Here is a 17,752-nt window from a genome sequence, read left to right as displayed (position 1 = left end):
TTTAGGAAAGGCACCCCTCACCATCTCCAGCTTCATCTAGCCCACGCTTCCTTAAAACTAGTGACACCTGCTATTAAAAGCTTCCTGCCAATAATTGGCTAGTTTTAGGACAGTCAGCACTTCAGGCAGTTTTTCTGATCAGTCTTGATTCTCTCAGATGGCAAAAGTTCTGAATGAGCTACATGTTCCTGGGGGGGGGGGGGGCAGGCTATGAATCTTCCCACCGCCATTTGCTTTATTGTGTGACCTAGAGCAGGACACTCAACCACACAGCACTTTTGCAGTACATTAGAATTTAGGCTGGGCTCCTTAATGGTCTCCTAGACTACATGCCTATTTGACTACCCATGAACCCTGCCGAAATCAAAAGGAGTTGTAGGCTTTAGGGCACCTTTTCCAGTTTCCTTTTTTTCAGATTGCAATAAATCTTCAAAAAAAAAGCTGCTTATTGACAGTACCAGTTGCCAACCACCACCCAGGGTAGAGTTCCAACTACTATCAAACAGTAGATTTTACCTGGCACCATTGGTGTCCAAGGATAGTGGTTTGAATACGGCCACGTGACTAAAGTATTAGGGGCTCACTTGCCAGCAGTGACAAGAATGGGCAAGCCTACCCAAGTTGAAAGGTCAGGGTGCAGCTTACCATATACTGCACAAGATCCCTCAGAAAAGATGCTATGCTACAACTACACATGGGGGTGGGCATTAGACTTTCCAAACCACTGATGGGTGGTAGCCTCCATACTAAGCACTTATTAGCATACAGCCATGTAGAGAAGGCATACCAAGCCCTTGCAGGGACAGATTGCTCAGCCCATCCACGTGGACTAGGGTTAGGCACTCAAAATGCTCTCCTAGCTGGGATGCCAAAGAAAGTATGTTCTCAGCTGTCTTGAACCCCCCCCCCCCCAAGAGATCAGTCTTTGGCTCTAAATGAAAGCCCCAAAAGTGGAATCAAAAATGGGGCCAGTCTGATTAGAGACTTACTATTTAGCAAGCATGGGGCAAAGTGTGACAAGGGAAAATTGTTACCTGTAAAGTTGGTATTTATCTGTAATGTCCCCACTTTCATTAGCTTGCTCCTGTCCACAGTAGAAGCCTGTGAAATCAGTCCTTTACTATATGACCAAACTACCGCAGTCAATGAGATCTCTGCAATCATCCTGAAGCACCAAAGGTCTGCAGCCTCCTCAGATCTGTTCAGCATAGGCAAGTCCCATCATGTCCCAAGTTCCATACCTATACAGCAAACCTGAACAGTAAAGTGCAGTACTGTTGAATACAAGTCTAACAATGGCCCACAAACGCTGGGCTTTTACGTTCTATCTACTGTTGCACCCCTTAGCATCAGCTCCTTATAATACATTTCATACAATGTATGAATCAACTTTACTCAAAACAAGAGCATAATAGTTACCGTTTTGGAAATGAACAAAGGTGGGTTGTCATTTTGATCTTTAATGGTGATAATTGCGGTTGAAGTTGCACTCAGACCTTCTCCTTCCATATCTGCGACCTGTATAGTTAGTGTGTATTTGTTCACAGACTAAAGAAAACAAAAGGTTGCAGCCATTATCAGAAATTTACCCAATATGTGCTACAGTAATAATGCATAAATTTTACCAAAACAAACTCCAAGGGAAAGGCACCAAGAAACTTAATTCAGATCTCAAATGTTTAGTAGCTCTAGGAACGGTGTGAATATCCCTTTCATGTACAGTTTAAAGCATTTAAAATGCAATTAATCACAGCTGAAATGGCATACAATGTCTTCATCAGCATATGTCTTCAACTACAAACATTTTGGTAAATGAGCAGAAGTGACACCACCTATCTGCTCATTTTGTAAACCCCAAGCATCTCCAGGAATGCATGGATCATGCTATCCCAAACAAAACCAAGACCCAATCATCCAAAGGCAGGCGTCCAGTCTGGTGGACCTCTGCCATAAACTGTACAACAGAAGGAGGAAGCTACATCATGATAGAGCAAAATCCCTAAAGGGAAGGCATCTCTTATCAGTACTAACAAAAAATTACGATCCCTCAAAATCCTCCAAGGCCAGCTTAGAGAGAAAAATTGCACAGGACACCAAAGACAATCATAAGGCTTTTTTCAGTTTAGAAACCTGGGATGCAACTCCCAGACTTGTTCTGAGTTGATTCTAAATGACAAAAAATACACTGAACCAACAGACATCGCCAATATCCTGGCAGACAGGTTCAGTGCAAACTACTCCCCCCCCCTCCCCCCCCAAAAGAGCAAGCATCTATCCCGGCTGCCTCCCAAACATCTCAGATGCTCAGGTGAAGGCTGCCCTCTCCAAAGCAAAAAACACTGCTTCCATGGGACCAGATGGCGTCCCAGGTTGCGTCCTACATGAACTACAAGAGGAACTAATCCCTCAAATAAAACAGCTATACAATCTCAGCCTCACTACAGGATATGTGCCCACAGAATGGAGTACAGCAACAGTGGTCCCACTCCACAAAGGTGGAGCCTCTACAGACCCTGGAAACTTTCGTCCCATAAGCCTGACTAGCTTAGTCTGCAAGGCTATGGAGAGGATCATCATGGAGCTCATAAACAAAGACATTGGGGACCTACAGACACTAGATCCTACCCAATTTGGCTTTGTCAAGGGCAGATCCTGCCTTTTGAACCTGGTTGACTTCTTTGAAACAGTCACCAAAGCCACAGATGAAGGGAAGGTAGTCCACACAGCCTATCTGGACCTTGCAAAGGCATTTGACACAATACCCCACTCGGGCATCATAGATAAGCTAGCCAGCTTAAATATAAACCCCTATGTCACAAGATGGGTTGCAAACTGACTCAAAGACAGAACCCACAGAGTGAGTTGCTGGAGCCATGTCAGACTCTAAACCAGTCACAAGTGGCGTCCCACAGGGTTCTGTCCTGGGACCACTCTTGTTCAGTATATACTTTTCCGAGGTACAGGCAAATGTGGGAGGACTATGGCTCACCAAGTTCGCAGACGACTGCAAACTGGGTGCCATAATCAACTCTCCAGCTGACAAACATCCTTCAAAAAGGTCTCACAGAGACAGATAACTGGTGCCAGCACCATGGTTTAAAGCTAAATGCCAAAAAATGTATAGTCATACCCTTTGGCACCCTATTCAACCAAAGCCCGAGTACTGGCTTTGTCCCAGCTGAGTGGAGGACAGCCACAGTCATCCCTTTACACAAAGGTGGAGCGTCTACCAATCAGGGAAATTGCAGACAGATATAACTAGCCTGATCTGCAAGGCCATGGAACTGATCATGGATTACATTAACAAGGATATTGGCAACCTCCAAGCACTTGCTCCCACAGTTTGGCTTCATTAAGAGGTCATGTCTGCTAAATTTGTTAGACTTCTTTGAGACAGTCAAAGCCATGGATGAGGGGAAGACTGCATACTGCTTACCTTGACCTGGCCAAAACCTTTGACACTATTCCCCACTCTGGCATAAACAAACACTCAGCTAGGCATCAATCCATATGTTACCAGATGGGTAGCAAACTGGCTCATTGAGAACCCACCTAGTTAAAATAGGGGAAACCACCTCAAGCAGTAGACCTGCAACAAGCGGCATACCCCAGGATTCGGTCTTGGGGCCTCTTACTTGGGATATACTTTAGAGGTGCAGGCCAAAACCAGTGGGTGATGGCGGACCAAGTTTGCAGGTGACTCCAAGTGGGCACAGTCAATTCCCCTAGTGATGTGGACATCCTCAGAGTCTGACAAATGACTGATGCCAGAAATGTGACCAAGCTGAATACCCAAAAATGCATCATCCCCTTTGGGGAAGAGTGATGTCCCCACAAATCATCACATTAACATCCTAAGCATGCAGTCAGTCGTGAGGGATTTGTGCACCCAGATGAATAGCAATGTGACATTTGTCCACCGCATTGCTTCCATTGTACTGAAAGCCTTCTACATGGCCCACCTCTATCACATCCATTGACAAGGTCATAACATCCTTGCAAGGGCCATAGAGTACAATGCCCCTTTTGGCAGGTACCATGACATGCAGCAGCTGGAGAGACAGAGGTTCCTCACCAGGAGGATCCAGGGCCTCAAACATCTACCCTACACACAGGCTAAAAGTCCTAGCTGTCTACTCATTTTCATACAGACTCCTCAGAGGTGACCTCTGCCTGGCATACAAGGCTATCAGACCCCATCTTGATGGGACTTGCTGCATATCTGCAAGTCAAACTCCACTCTTCACACGCACAGCCTCAACAGGACTTGCTGGCGGGACAGGCGTCTCCCACAGACTCCTCCCATCTATGGGATAAAATCCCTCTGCACGTCAAGCAGATATCTCTTTACCCCTTTTTAAGCGCAACCTGGATAACTGGATAAGAAACAAATTATACCGCTGAGATTCCACCCATGTCCCTGCCGGACAGGGGCATAGGTTGCAGACATGTCTAAAAACATGGGCCAAACTCTTGGCTTGGCATACAAGGGCCTCAGTGCCAATAGCCTAGTAACCTCCTATAATCCTATGAAAATGTGGAGGAGGCTACAGAAAAGTGCAGGTACTTTAGCAGGAGAGGCTGGAATATCGCCAAGTTGTTTAGTGGCTTTTTCCAGAAGGGCAAGGGCATGTTTGGACATTCATTTGGTAATTTATTGCCCTGAAGGCCAAGGTAGATGAAGTGCAGACTTTCTTCCCAAGATGTTCTAGGGCTTTACTGTCCCACTGGAAAGGGAGGAAGAAGGTAGGAGTTTAGAATCTTTATTGGTTGAGACTGAAACTGTCAGGATCAACTGCAGGACAGAACCAGAAATTTGGCCCCATCAGAATCTTTGCAAAATATGTCAGGACTACGAGGAGCTGGAGGCTGAGAAATCAAGACTGAGGGATGCTGCACTGAATGCCATCCAGAAAAGCTGGCAGTACTGGGTGTATAGCTAAGGGACAGGGGGTCCATCTGAAGCTCAGAATACCTTTTCTGAACTTTTCAGCTGACGGGAGTCCCATTTGAAATGGCTCCTCATCTTTGCAATGGTCTCCCCAAAGGTGACATCCTCAGCTGGGGAATCTGCCTCTGCAGATTCTTCCTCCAGGAAGGCATAGCCAAGAGGGATGGCAACTGGGAGACATATGACAGGGAATCCTCTGAGGAAGAGGATGAAGACTTCAGCTTCAGCCTGGGAAGTATCCAAGGCCTGAGGCCTAGGTCTCATCACAGGAGAAGCCACTGTGGAAGCTAAAGGCGTAGCAGGCCTTAGTCATAAAGGCACTGAAAAGGTTGAGAAAAGGCCAGTCTGGCTGGCTCTACTGGGGGAGAAATTATGCTTCCTGCCCTTTAAGAGAAGGCCTAGTGGGTGGAGCCAAGTAGGCCTGGGTTCAGAAGTCTGCAAGGAAGTTGAGGGATCCTTCCATGCAGCCAGTACAAGGGAAGGTTTCCCTCTCACTGTCTGAAACCTACATGTGCTGTACCTCCAAGGACATGCCTTCCCCTCTAGGTTCTGCAGCTTCCACATTGGTACCTGTTACACTTGTAACAGCAAGAGCATTCCTCCAAGCTGACAACCGCAGGAGGGACATCAGGTGGAAGAGGTGCAACTACACATTCAGGCCTGGCAATACTGGCCTTTTTCTTGGGTGGCTTACAGGCTGACCAGACCAGCCCCTCAGTACCAAACACTAAGCACTTAAGTCACCGATTCTCAAGATAAATGTTTAATGCATGCAGATGACTGCACTAGGTTTTCAGAACAAAGGCCTACCAGATTCAGTAGGACTTATGGTCATCCTTAGGCCCTAAAAACAGGCAAAGTTCACCACACAGGCATGTAGAGACTCAAATGGCCCAAAATAAGTTTCTTATTTTTAGGTTCGTAGATTAGTACTAAGCTAACTACCCTTGTGAGCCATTTAAAGCTTAGCCAATTACCCCTTGTGAGACTCTAACCCTGCACCTTGCGTTTATAAAGCAAACACCTTAACATTAGGCCACCCTCCCAAGTTTTTTGATCCGATGTCTGGAATGGCAGAACAGCTGGCATTCGACTGGTGACAGTGAAGGTGTGTGCGGACATCAGTTTTATGGCCCACATCCCCTGTGCCAGTGTCAGATGTCCCACACACCTAGCAATGAATAGCTTTTGTATACTGGCTGGACATTCGGGTAGCAAGAAGAAAACCAAGAGTTGGAATACTTCAACATGAGAACAGGACAGTGTACGGTATGAAGAATTCTCCCTTGTTTTTGAGTATAAAAAACATATGGACAGTCTGGTTGAAATAAAATACAGAACTTTTGGCATAGAGTTGGTTCCAAAAATCACCTAAATCTGTGAAAGATCAAAAAGGCTTAGCAGACAAGGATATAATTTGGATACCTGTCCAGCATAACTGCTACTGGCAGGGCAGTCTTCAAAGTAAATTTGAGAAATGGCTGCAGTTTGCAGACTCAACATCCCCCAAAAATTCAGATTTCCAAGAACACCATTTTTTCCACTTTGCGGTCAGATACGCCAAAAAACTAAACTGTTTAAAGTGAGAGAGGCATCCAATGGCAAACATGCTGAAATGGCTGAAATGCATCAAGTACAAAGACCTGAAATTAGCAATTCCCACAGATAATGGAGAGCTGGGAGTATCCACACGTGGGATGAACGTTACCTGCTATGGCAGAGACTATAAAAAACAGCTGGATAAACAGAATTTTCTGGAAGAAATGTTGCCTTTAACACCAATCTTAAGTCTTCAAAAAAATCAAAAGCTTAATTTTTAGTTGGATGGAATGGGGAGACGAATAAAGAAGCCAATTTCTTGAACAAACATGTCCACTACAGAATTTTTTGGCAACTAGCCCTAGGCAGTTGCATACAAAAGCAGTGATGTATTGGCCAAAAAGGAGGTAAGCAGCATGTCAAGTCATCCCTGTTTCTGAAAGATCAGTTAGGAAGGGGATGGCATAAGACATTGTGGATGCATCTGTTAGACACCTATTTTCAGTTCTGGTTTATCTACAAGGCAAACCTCCTTGAAATTTCTCCACTGTTGACCATCTGCAGAAAGACCTCGGGGTGTAGCAGCCACTCGTGAGCATCGACCTGATCTGCCCTGTGCACTACTTGGCTCACATAAAATGTCTGGGAAACTCCACTAGGGTTAAGTTGTAAATCAACTGCTACAGACTATACATGACTGCCTAGGATATGAAGGGAAAGTACAGTTTTGTACCTACCATAAATGTAGATGTCCGATAGATATGCAACTGCAGTCATAACATATGGGTTGTCCTGCCTCAGGCAGCCCTCAGTCGGCCGGATTCCAAAGTCTGGGTCCGACGTCGGCTGATGTCGCATTTCTCAGACGTCAGAGAGGCAGGAGTACATAAGCATCAGCCGACGCCATTTTCTTCAGTGTTTCTTGCCCCAGGTGCCCTCCAAGGAAGGCTGTAATCAAATTGGAAGACAAAAACAGGATTCCAGACAAAGTAAGCAATAAACAGATACACCATAACAGATATCCCCAGCTAAGAGAAACAGGGATAGGAGTGGACCCTAGGCATAGAGGGGTATGGAGGGAGGGAAAATCCGACTGCAGTTGCATATCTATCGGACATCTACATTTATGGTAGGTACAAAACTGTATTATGTCCTTCAAGAATGCAACTGCAGTCATAACATATGGGTAGAATACCATAGCTTAGCTGGGGTAGGAGGAATGCTCTAGGAAAAAGATGGTGTGGCAATCAAACCCTGCAGGACTGCCGAAGCAAAGCCTGCTCTGGATCTGGAGTATAGAGGGAGATTGTAGTGTTTGGAGAATGTATGCACTGAGCTCCATGTAGCAGCTTCTAGAATGTCCTTTGTAGGCACCCCTCTTAATAAAAGGTGTAGAGGTGGCTGTAGCTCTGGTGGAATGTGGTCTGACATTGGCAGGAACAGTCTTCCCATGAAAGGAATAACAGAATCTGATGCAATGCCCAATCCATTTTGAAATAGTATGTTTTGAAATTGCTTTTCCTTGGACTGCAGGGGCGTAAGCTACAAAAAGTTGTTCAGACTTCCTACTGGCCTTGGTTCTGCCCAGGTAGTATCGAAGTTGTCTGTGAATGTCCAAGGAATGTAACAGTCTTTCCCCCTTATTTTCAGGATTGGGGAAGAAAGCAGGCATATGAATAGCTTGATTTAAAGAAACCCTAGATACCACCTTTGGCATAAAGGTAGGGTTGGTCCTTAATGAGACCCTGTCTGTGAAAGATTATGAACGGTGGTATTGCCATTAGGGCCTGTAGTTCCAAAACCCTTCTTGCTGAGGTAATTGCCAACAGGAAAGCTGTCTTCCATGATAAAAAATTGTAAGTCGACTGAAGCTGCTGGCTCAAATGGAGGGAGAGTCAGTTTTTCTAGGACAAAGTTGAGGTCCCAGGCTGGCACTGGAGCCTTTCTTGGTGGCTTAATGTTCTTGATTCCCCCGAGGAATTGCCTTAGCAAAGGATGTGAAAAGACAGGCGGGTCAGTGTTATATCTAGCTGAAATAGCTGAAGCATATATCGTTATGGAAGAATATGAGAGTCCATTCTGTAGCATATCTGCCAAATATTCCAGGATGAGTGGGGATGTTCAATAATGATGCATCATGCCCCTTGCTGGTATTACAAATGCTGAATCTCTTCCATTTTGCTAAGTAAACCTTTCTGGTGGATGGTCTTCGAGCCTCTGTTAATATCCGCTGAACTTCCTTGGAGAGAGATAGATTGAGGTTATTCATGGGATCTCCCAGGCTGTTAGCTGCAGTGTCTGAAGGTTTGGATGCACTGTTTTGAAGTTGTGTTGTCAAAAGTAGGGGCCATTGAGGAAGGGCCCACTTCTTGGTGTGACATATGCTCCGTAGTAGTGGATACCAGTGTTGTCTTGGCCAGTCTGGAGCTATTAGAATCCCCTTGGGTCTCTCTGCTTTGATCTTTAGTAATACTGAGGTCATCAGTGGCAGAGGTGGGAATGCATAGATTTTTAGGAAGTTCCAGTTGAAAGAGCGCATCTATTTTCCAAGCTTGTGGATGTGGTATGTCCTTGAGCAGAATTTTTGTAGATGATGGTTGAGGTGAGAGGCAAACAGGTCTACTTCTGGCCTGCCCCATGTCGAAGTGAGTTGTGTGAAGATGTTCGGATGTAACCTCCACTCGTGTGGATCTGTGAAATCCCTGCTTAGGCTGTCCGCCAGCACATTGTCTTTGCCTGGAACAAACTGGGATTGTAACTGTATGTTTAGGCTCAGTGATTTTTCTCAAAGATTCATTGTCAATCTGCAAAGGGGGTAAGAATGGGTGCCCCCTTGCTTGTTTATATACCATATCACAGTGGTGTTGTCTGTCCGTATCAGTAAATGGCCTTGCTGAAGTTGTCGAAAGGACTCGATGGCATGCATTACTGCCAGCATTTCCTTTTGGTTTATATGCAGATGTTTCCTTTGGAGACCATTGTCCTTGTATACATCTGCCTTCCATGTGCGCCCCCCCATCCAAGGTCTGAGGCGTCTGTGGTCATGGTCTGTTATCTGTGGTTTTTTTGAATGACATACCTGTGTTTGCCTGGCTTACCGAGGCCCACCATAGGAATTCCTTTTGTAGGCATGGAATGAGCGGTATGGTTGTCTCCAAGTTGCTGCTGTGCTGAGACCATAGGCTTTTTAAGTACCATTGAAGCATTATCATGTGTAGTCTTGCTAATGGAACCAGGAGAATACAGGATGCCATGTAACCCAGGGCCTGTAGGAATCTCCTTGCAGTCATCTGGGTGAGTTTTGCCAAACCTTTGAAATAATGAGTTAACTTCTCTTGCTTGTCTTCTGTCAGGTAAGCCATTTGAGAGGCTGTGTCTAGTTTGGCTCCTAAGAAGGTTATTTGCTGGGATAGTTGAAGTCTTGACTTTTGGAAGTTGACTGTGCATCCCAGAGCCTGAAGTAATCGTATGACATAGTTCAAGTTTTTTGTCATCAATTTGTCGTCCGCTTGTATGAGGCAGTCGTCCAGGTACGGGTAAATCTGGATCCCCTGGAGCCTGCAATGAGCAATTACTGAAGCCAGGCATTTTGTGAATACTCTGGGCGCAGTAGATAAGCCAAATGGCAATGCTGAGAACTGATAATGCTCTGGCCCTGCAAGAAATCTGAGGTATCTCCTGCAACTGTGTCTGATAGGGACATGCAGGTATGCCTCCTTGAGGTCCAGAGTAATCAGCCAAGACCCCTTGCCCAGCATGGGAAGGAGTTGCTGTAGTCAGCATTTTGAACTTTGGCACTATGAGAAAGGTGTTTAATGCGGACAAATCCAGTATTGGTCTCCATTGAGTTTCTTTTCTTGGAACAAGGAACAGTCTTGAGTAAAACCCCTGGCCTTGTTCTTGTTGTGGAACTCTTTCTATTGCTTTTATCCGAGCCAGCAGAGAAATTTGCTTGATAGCCTCTGCCCTCTGGTTTTGTGGTAGGTTTGGCATGCCTTGTTTTCTTGGTAAGGTATGAAAATGGAACCTGTAACCTTGGTCTATAATGTCCAAAATGCATTTGTCCTTTGTCAATCTGTGCCAATTGTCTGAAATTGAGATAATTTTCCGCCCGAAGGAGCTTCCATTTGTTCGGAGCTTCCATTTGTTCCTTGGTAGGCAGAAGTAGAGGAAAGTCATTGAGATTGTGGCTGTGGGGCAGGGGAAACCCCTGTGTCACTTCTTTGGTTTGCTGGCTGCCATTGTCGTCCCCTGTAAGGACCTCTGTATTGTCCTCTTCCTCGGCCACGTTTTACCCCTTTGAAATTTTTCAGGATTAGGAAAGGACCAGTTTTTTGAAGGCCAATTCCTACTGAATCTGGGGGGCTGAACCTGGAGGAAATCTTTAACCGTCTGAACTGATTTTACTTTTTCCTCGATGGACTTTAACACATCTTTAGCATTAGCACCAAAAAGCTTGTTCTTTTCCAAGGGTGCATCCAGAAGTTTTGCCTTAACCTGATCTGGTAGAGGTTGATCTTTTAACCATGCATGTCTACGAATGACTGCCCCTGTCATAGCTGCCCTACATGAAGCTTCCAGTGCATCATATCCACACTGCAGGAAGTGATTGCTGACTTGCTGAGAGTTATGTACAGCTTCCTGCAAAGACTTCCTGTCTAAAGGATCAGGAGAGGCCAATGTTTTCTGTAAAGCTTCTAACAGGAAATCCTGATATTGTAACATATGAAAAAGGCAATTCAAAGCTCTCATAGATAAAGTAGTGGAGGTGTAGACCTTTTTCCCCCATCTCTCTAATGACCTAGCTTCCCTGTTGGAAGGAAAGGGATTTTTTAGAGGTGGAAGCTGAAACACCTTTAGGTCCCTGAGAAATAGTTTCCAAATCAAAAGTATGGGCCCTGAATAAATGGGAATGTGTTTCTGGGACCCTGTAATACCTCTCTGGCTTGGCTGGAGCAAGAGGAAGAGAATCAGGGGTAACACGAGTCAGAATATAAATCATCCAAGACATCAAGCACAGGAGGGATAGCTAAGGGCCTGTGCTGGGGCTTTTTAAGGAAAGTTCGAAGGCGCTTTCTGGAATCAGAATATTCCTGGCCTTGCAACTTGAAATGTTCCCTCATGGTATGCAGAACTTCCCCAAAAGAAATATCCTCAGGAGGGGAGGCAGAGGGGATGGAATCCTCTGCATCAGAGTCCTCATAGGTCTGGAAGAGCTCTTCCTGGCCATCGGAGTGGACAGAGTCCTCAGAATCTTCATCTGAAGGGATAGGGTCAAAGGGTTCAACCCGGGGCCTCTTATCAGGAGGCTGGGATCCTCTCTCAGGATGGGCCTGTGAACCTCTAATCATAGAAATTAAGTCTGCGGCCATAGTCATGATTTGTGTCTCTGGACTAGGCTGAGGTAAGGCTTTAGCAGTAAGGTGCTTGGTCTTGCTGGCTGCCTTAGCCAGAGTGTAGGCCTTAATAGACATGGCCATAGGAGGCCTGGCAGCTCCACGTGCAGGAGTGACCTTATCTACAGCAATGGTCTCGGGCATTTCCTCTGTTTCAGTATCCGGAGGAAAATCTATAACTGGCGGAGTGGTATCGGAGTCGTCGGTAATGCGGTGTCTTCGGTTCGGAGCGGTGGAATAACCATCTCAGGAGGAACCGGAGCACTTGCGGTAGGTTTTGGCATGGAGTCGGTGGTAGACACGGGCCGAGGATGTCTGTCCCAGTCTTTTCGTTTCTTGGGAGTTTGCGATTTTGGAAGTTCCGACGGCATTGTATAAGCAAATTTTTCGCCGAAAAAATCTTCAGCGAACTCCGCCCGGCGCCTAAGTGCGCTTATTGAGGCGAGCACAGGCGACACAGGCAGAGACGTCGTGGTCTGGGCCAAGGCAAGGAAGACAGTAAGAGTGGAAATCCTTGAGGTATTTGTTTACCACAAGAAAGACAATTGTTAACTTTTTCAGTAATTTCAGACATCGGCTGAGGCAAGAAAAGGTCCCCAACGGGGTACTTAGCTTTTTTGATGACTTCAGAATCGAAGAATACAGGAGCTGACCGACCGGCACTTGCAAACTGCTTCTGCTTCAGGCACCGCGTGGCAAGAAAGACTGAAGAAAATGGCGTCGGCTGATGCTTATGTACTCCAGCCGCTCTGACGGAGAGAAATGCAACATCAGCCAACGTCGGACCCAGACTTTGGAATCCGGCCGACCGAGGGCTGCCTGAGGCAGGACAACCCATATGTTATGACTGCAGTTGCATTCTTGAAGGACATCAAGACCTTGTTCCCTTATCTATGTACTAGTGATCTATTATCGCCAAGAGATCCTGATCACCAAAAGCAGGTTTTCAGAGCATTTACGAGGGCCATCATTTCCTTCAGGAGTCTGAACTTTGACTTTAAATCCCCTGGACCTTAACTTGACAAACAGCCCACAGCAAAGTCAGAGGCATCAGTGGCCACAGAGGGGTTGGTGTGAAGTAGAACTTTTACTGGCCCATTAAAAATGAGTTTTCATCAATGAGCACAAACAGTAAAGGATAAGTGAAGATGCTGGTCTCAGGTGTGAAAACTTTCATTTGGAGTCTGGCAAATGGAATCCTGAAGACAGAGGCACCCATGTATGTGAGAAGTCTACTATGCTTTTAGAACAGACATTTAGTTAAGATGGTGTTGGTGAGAAAATATTATGCAAGAAACTAGCTGCGAGAACTGTGAGCAGAGTATATACTAGGAAAGTTAACCTGTGGGGAAAAAGTTATGGTGAAAGGAACGCTGTGTAAAATCTTAACATAACCATAGCTGTCCTCTTCCATGTTGCAGTATTCTAGTGGGTTTACCCTTCTTCCAATCAGGTTGTCCAGCCAGGTTTCCAAAGATTCAGTCCCTCTTGGCGTGGATGTCTGAAGTGGAGGCAGGAACGTGGGCCATAAAGGTGACATCTGCACATACCAGCCATCAGAACATAGGCTAAAAGCCACAGACTGAACCAGTTTTGAAGGCATAGCCTGTCCAGAAGCAGGAGGAGAGCAAGTGCGCGTGTATGAGGAAGGAATACTGCAACATGGAAGAGAAGGACATCTATGGTTACGGTAAGATTTTACACAACTTTCCTATGCCCTTCTACCCCACTGTTGGCAGTATTCTACTAGTGGGAGAGAACCAAACCTCACTGACTAGGAGGTGGCCTGGAAGAGGGCTCCAGGAATCCATGCAGGATAGCTCTGGTAAGCAGTGCCCTTTGAACTAAGGTCTAGTTTGTAGTATCTGGTGAAGGTGTGTACCAAGGACCAAGTAGCTGCCTCCAGAATGGAATTAGTGTCTAGACCTTAAAAAAGGCTCCAGAAGAGGCCATAGTTCTCGTAGAATGGGCCCTGACACTGCCTTGCAAGGTCTTCCCCATGGTGCAAGTAGCAAAAGAAAATAGCCCTGCAAATCCAGAATGAAATTGTCCATCTGCCCACCGCTTTCCCCAGAGCCCTGGGATGAAAGGAGACAGTCGGTCTCATTTGCAAAAAGGTACGGTTTTAGGCAAACAATCTGAGTTGTCCGAACATCTATGGAATGAAGGACTCGCCATCTCCCTGTGGGTTAGGGAAGACATCAGGCAGGTGAATAGCCTAATTCAAGGAAATGTAGACCATCTTGGAAATAAAGGGATTGTCCTAAGGGTGGCTCTGTCCATATGAAAAAACAGAAGTGGGTGTAGCCACAAGGGCTTGAAGCTCTGAAACCCTTCAGGCTGATGACAAAGCTACTAGCAGTAGTTTTTCCATGTGCAAAATTTTATGGGGGCCTTAAAAGGTGCCAGAGTTAGTTTTTCCCCAACACATAATTTAGGTCCCAGGGAGGAGAGACTTTCCTGGGAGGTCTTAGGTGCAGAACACCCTTGAGAAAAAGTTTGACAGTCTGGATTGTCAGAGGGTCCATAGGCAGGCATGCAGATATGGCAGACAGGTGTGCTTTTAAAGAGTAGGACAAACCGGACTAATAGTTCACAGGTAAGAATCAGGGGAATATCTGTCCAGCAGATCCATATATTTTGACACCAGATAGGATTTTCTTGTGTTTGGTTTCCTGGCCTCCTGCAGGACTGAAAGGACATCCTCATTGTACAGGTGTCTGAAGGGAATCAGAATCCTATCCACCACAAAGTGAGGTGCAGAGACTGCCACTGTGGGTGTGTGTGTCCCCTTGTGCCATGCGAGTAGGTTCACTGAGGGGGGTAAACTTGTGGTGAATGCCCTTTGACAGATGAAGTAGAGGGAACCAATACTGCCTTGGCCAGTAGGGAGTCACCAGCAAGATTTTTTTGAGTCCTGCTAAATTTTCAGTAGGACTCTGTGAAAAGGAGGAATGCATACAGGAATTTCCTTTTCCATGATATTGAGAAGGCATCTGTTTGTAATGCCTTCAGGTAGTGTGTCCTGGAGCAATAGCTCTGGAGTCAGCTGTTTGTGGAAAAGGCAAACCAGGTCCATCTGTGGAATACCCACCTGTGGACCAGATTTAGAAACATCTCTTGATCGCATCCACTCAGGGCTCTCTGATTTGGTTCTGCTTAGTAAATCTGCCTGTGAGTTGTACTGGGATGGGATGTAGGTATCACATAACCATGGTATAGTCTGTGAAGATCTTTAGGAGGCCCTGCTGGAGGTAAGACTGGAAGGACAGCAGGGCCAAGGGGAGTGCTAATTTCCCTGACATTTATGTGCTCATTTGAATCAGTCTGTCCACAAACCTTGCACTATCAATGGACCCAGAGTTGCCCCCCCAGCCCAGATCGGAGGCATCTGTGTGCGTGGTCTGGTAGGGGGAAGGCATTTGTAGGAGTAGTCCTGGATTCTGGGCTACCTGAGCTAACCATTTCAATTCTTGAAGACTGGGAGGAGTGGGAGCCTGAACTAGAGAGGATGGGAGTGCTGTGTCCACACTGAGCGAAGGTACTATTGAAATTTCCTCATGTGTAACCTCACTAAGGGTAGGATGGGGATAGTAGCCACCATGTACCCTTGTAGTCGCAGGAATGGTCTTGCAGTCAGTTCTGAAGGAAGGGCAGAGAACAGGTAGTGGGAAAGAGATCACTTCTTCCCCTGGAAGGGAGGCCATCATGATGTCTGGCCTGATTCTGCATCACAGGAAGACAATGTCCTGTGCGAGATCGAATTGGGACTTTGGGAAATTTATCTGGAACCCTAGAGACTGCAGCAGGAGCAGGAAGTATTGCATGTGAAAAAGGGTTTCTGTCTGCTGCCTGAATTAGGAGGTCATCTAGTTACAGGAATATTTGTATTCCCTTGGTCCTGCAGTAGGCAATTACTGGAGCCAGACATTTTGTGAATACCCTTGGGGCAGTGGAGATCCCAAAAGGCAAGGCACAGAACTGAAAGTAAGAGCCTGCTAGGAATTGGATATTTCCTGAAGGCAGGCTTTATGGGAATGCGAAGATAAGCCTGCTTTATATCCAGGGTTGCCATGAAGGCCTGAGGAAGAATGAGGGGGAAGAATGTGGGTAAGGTGAGCACCCTGAAGGTGGGGACCTTTAAGAGGTTGAGGTGGGAGAGGTCTAAGATAGGTCTCCATGGTTCTTCCTTCCTGGGGACCAGAAATACTCTGGAGTAGAATACTTTCCCTTGAGAAGGGGGGGGGGGGACTGACTATGGTGCCTTGAAGCAGCAGGCTGTTCAAGACCTGACATTGAAGGGACAGCTGAGATTTAGGCGATTGTGGCATAGCCAGACTTGGCGGAGGGGTGATCCAAATCATAAAGTAACCCTCCCACAGGATGGACAAAACCCACTTGTCTGAGGGCACAAGTGACCATGTAAGGAGAGAGAGGCTGTGGACAATGGAAGGAAGGAAGGAGTTGTGGCAGGCAGTCAAGAAAGGGAGGCCTCTGGCTAGCAGGCTGAAGTGTCCTAGGCTGAGTGGGCTGTCTTCGGGGGGTCTTCTAGACCTAGTAGGGGCTGAAGGCCTGGAGGTCTCTTATAAATTGTGTCTGTTGGACAGTTCCTCTGGAAAGTACAGTTTTGTACCTACCATAAATGTAGATGTCCGATAGGAATGCATCTGCAGTCCTTACAAATGGGTTGTCCTGTCGTCAGGCAGCCCTTCGGTCGGCCGGATTCCAAAGTCTGGGTCTGGCTTCGGCTGGTGTCGCACTTCACCCGATGTCATAGCTGCAGTTCTTCGGGTATAAAGGCATCAGCCTACGCCATTTTCCTCAGTGTTTCTTGCCCCAGATGCCAGGTGCCCTCTTGGATGTCTAAATTTGGATAAATGCCAATGTTTCCAAATAGTAGAGAGCAAACACATAAAATAAGCATGTATGTACATATATACAAACAAATACACCATAATAGATCCCCCCCCAAGCTAGCTGAAAGATGGCAAATACCCTGGGAGTACCACAGAGGGAAAGGCGGGTGGGTAATCCTGACTGCAGATGCATTCCTATCGGACATCTACATTTATGGTAGGTACAAAACTGTATTATGTCCTTCAAGGATGCATCTGCAGTCCTTACAAATGGGTAGAATACCATAGCCAAACTAGGGGAGGAGGAATGAAGAGAGATTATGGTGTAGTTAGGATCCCTTGCAAAACAGCAGTGGCAAAACCTGCTCGGGATCTAGAGTATAAAGGTAAATTATAATGCTTGGCAAATGTATGCACAGAGGTCCAAGTAGCAGCCTCTATAATGTCCTTGGTAGCCACTCCTCGTAAGAAAGCTGTAGTAGTGGCTGTAGCCCTTGTGGAGTGAGGCCTGATGTTCTCTGGAGTTTTCTTTCCGTGGAAGGAGTAACAAAATCTAATGCAATTTCCTATCCATTTGGAAATTGTCTGTTTTGAAATTGCTTTTCCTTCCTTTCCTGTTGCATATGCTACCAGAAGCTGGTCAGTTTTTCTATTGCACTTGGTCCTGTCCAGGTAGTAGCGTAATTGTCTATGCACATCCAAGGTATGCAACAGTCTTTCTCCCCTGTTCTGTGGGTTGGGAAAGAAAGACACTCTGGATACCACCTTAGGCATAAATGTAGGATTTGTTCTCATGGACACTCTGTCTTGATGGAAGATCAGGAAGGGTTGCACTGCCATTAATGCCTGTAGTTCAGAAACCCTTCTTGCTGAGGTGATTGCCAGCAGGAAAGCAGTCTTCCAGGATAAGTATTGTAATTCTGCTGTTGCTGCTGGTTTGAAAGGAGGAAGTGTCAATTTTTCTAGCACAAAGTTCAAGTCCCATGCTGGCAATGGTGGTTTCCTAGGTG

General features: G+C 46.1%; 1 protein-coding gene across 1 annotated transcript in view; it reads right to left on the bottom strand.

Moving 5' to 3' along the window:
• Positions 1 to 17,752, bottom strand: part of LOC122810165 (cadherin-3-like) — a 1,031,939-nt gene that overhangs the window by 691,698 nt on the left and 322,489 nt on the right. The window contains exon 8 of the mRNA XM_044081643.1: positions 1,420 to 1,548. Within this exon, the coding sequence (XP_043937578.1) occupies positions 1,420 to 1,548 (129 nt within the window). The remainder of the gene's footprint in view (positions 1 to 1,419; positions 1,549 to 17,752) is intronic.

The sequence above is a fragment of the Protopterus annectens genome, chromosome 8.part1 (assembly GCF_019279795.1).
Source record: "Protopterus annectens isolate FY-2018-M chromosome 8.part1, PAN1.0, whole genome shotgun sequence".
In the NCBI taxonomy this organism is placed as follows: domain Eukaryota; kingdom Metazoa; phylum Chordata; order Ceratodontiformes; family Protopteridae; genus Protopterus; species Protopterus annectens.
This window is presented reverse-complemented; position numbering and strand designations above follow the sequence as displayed.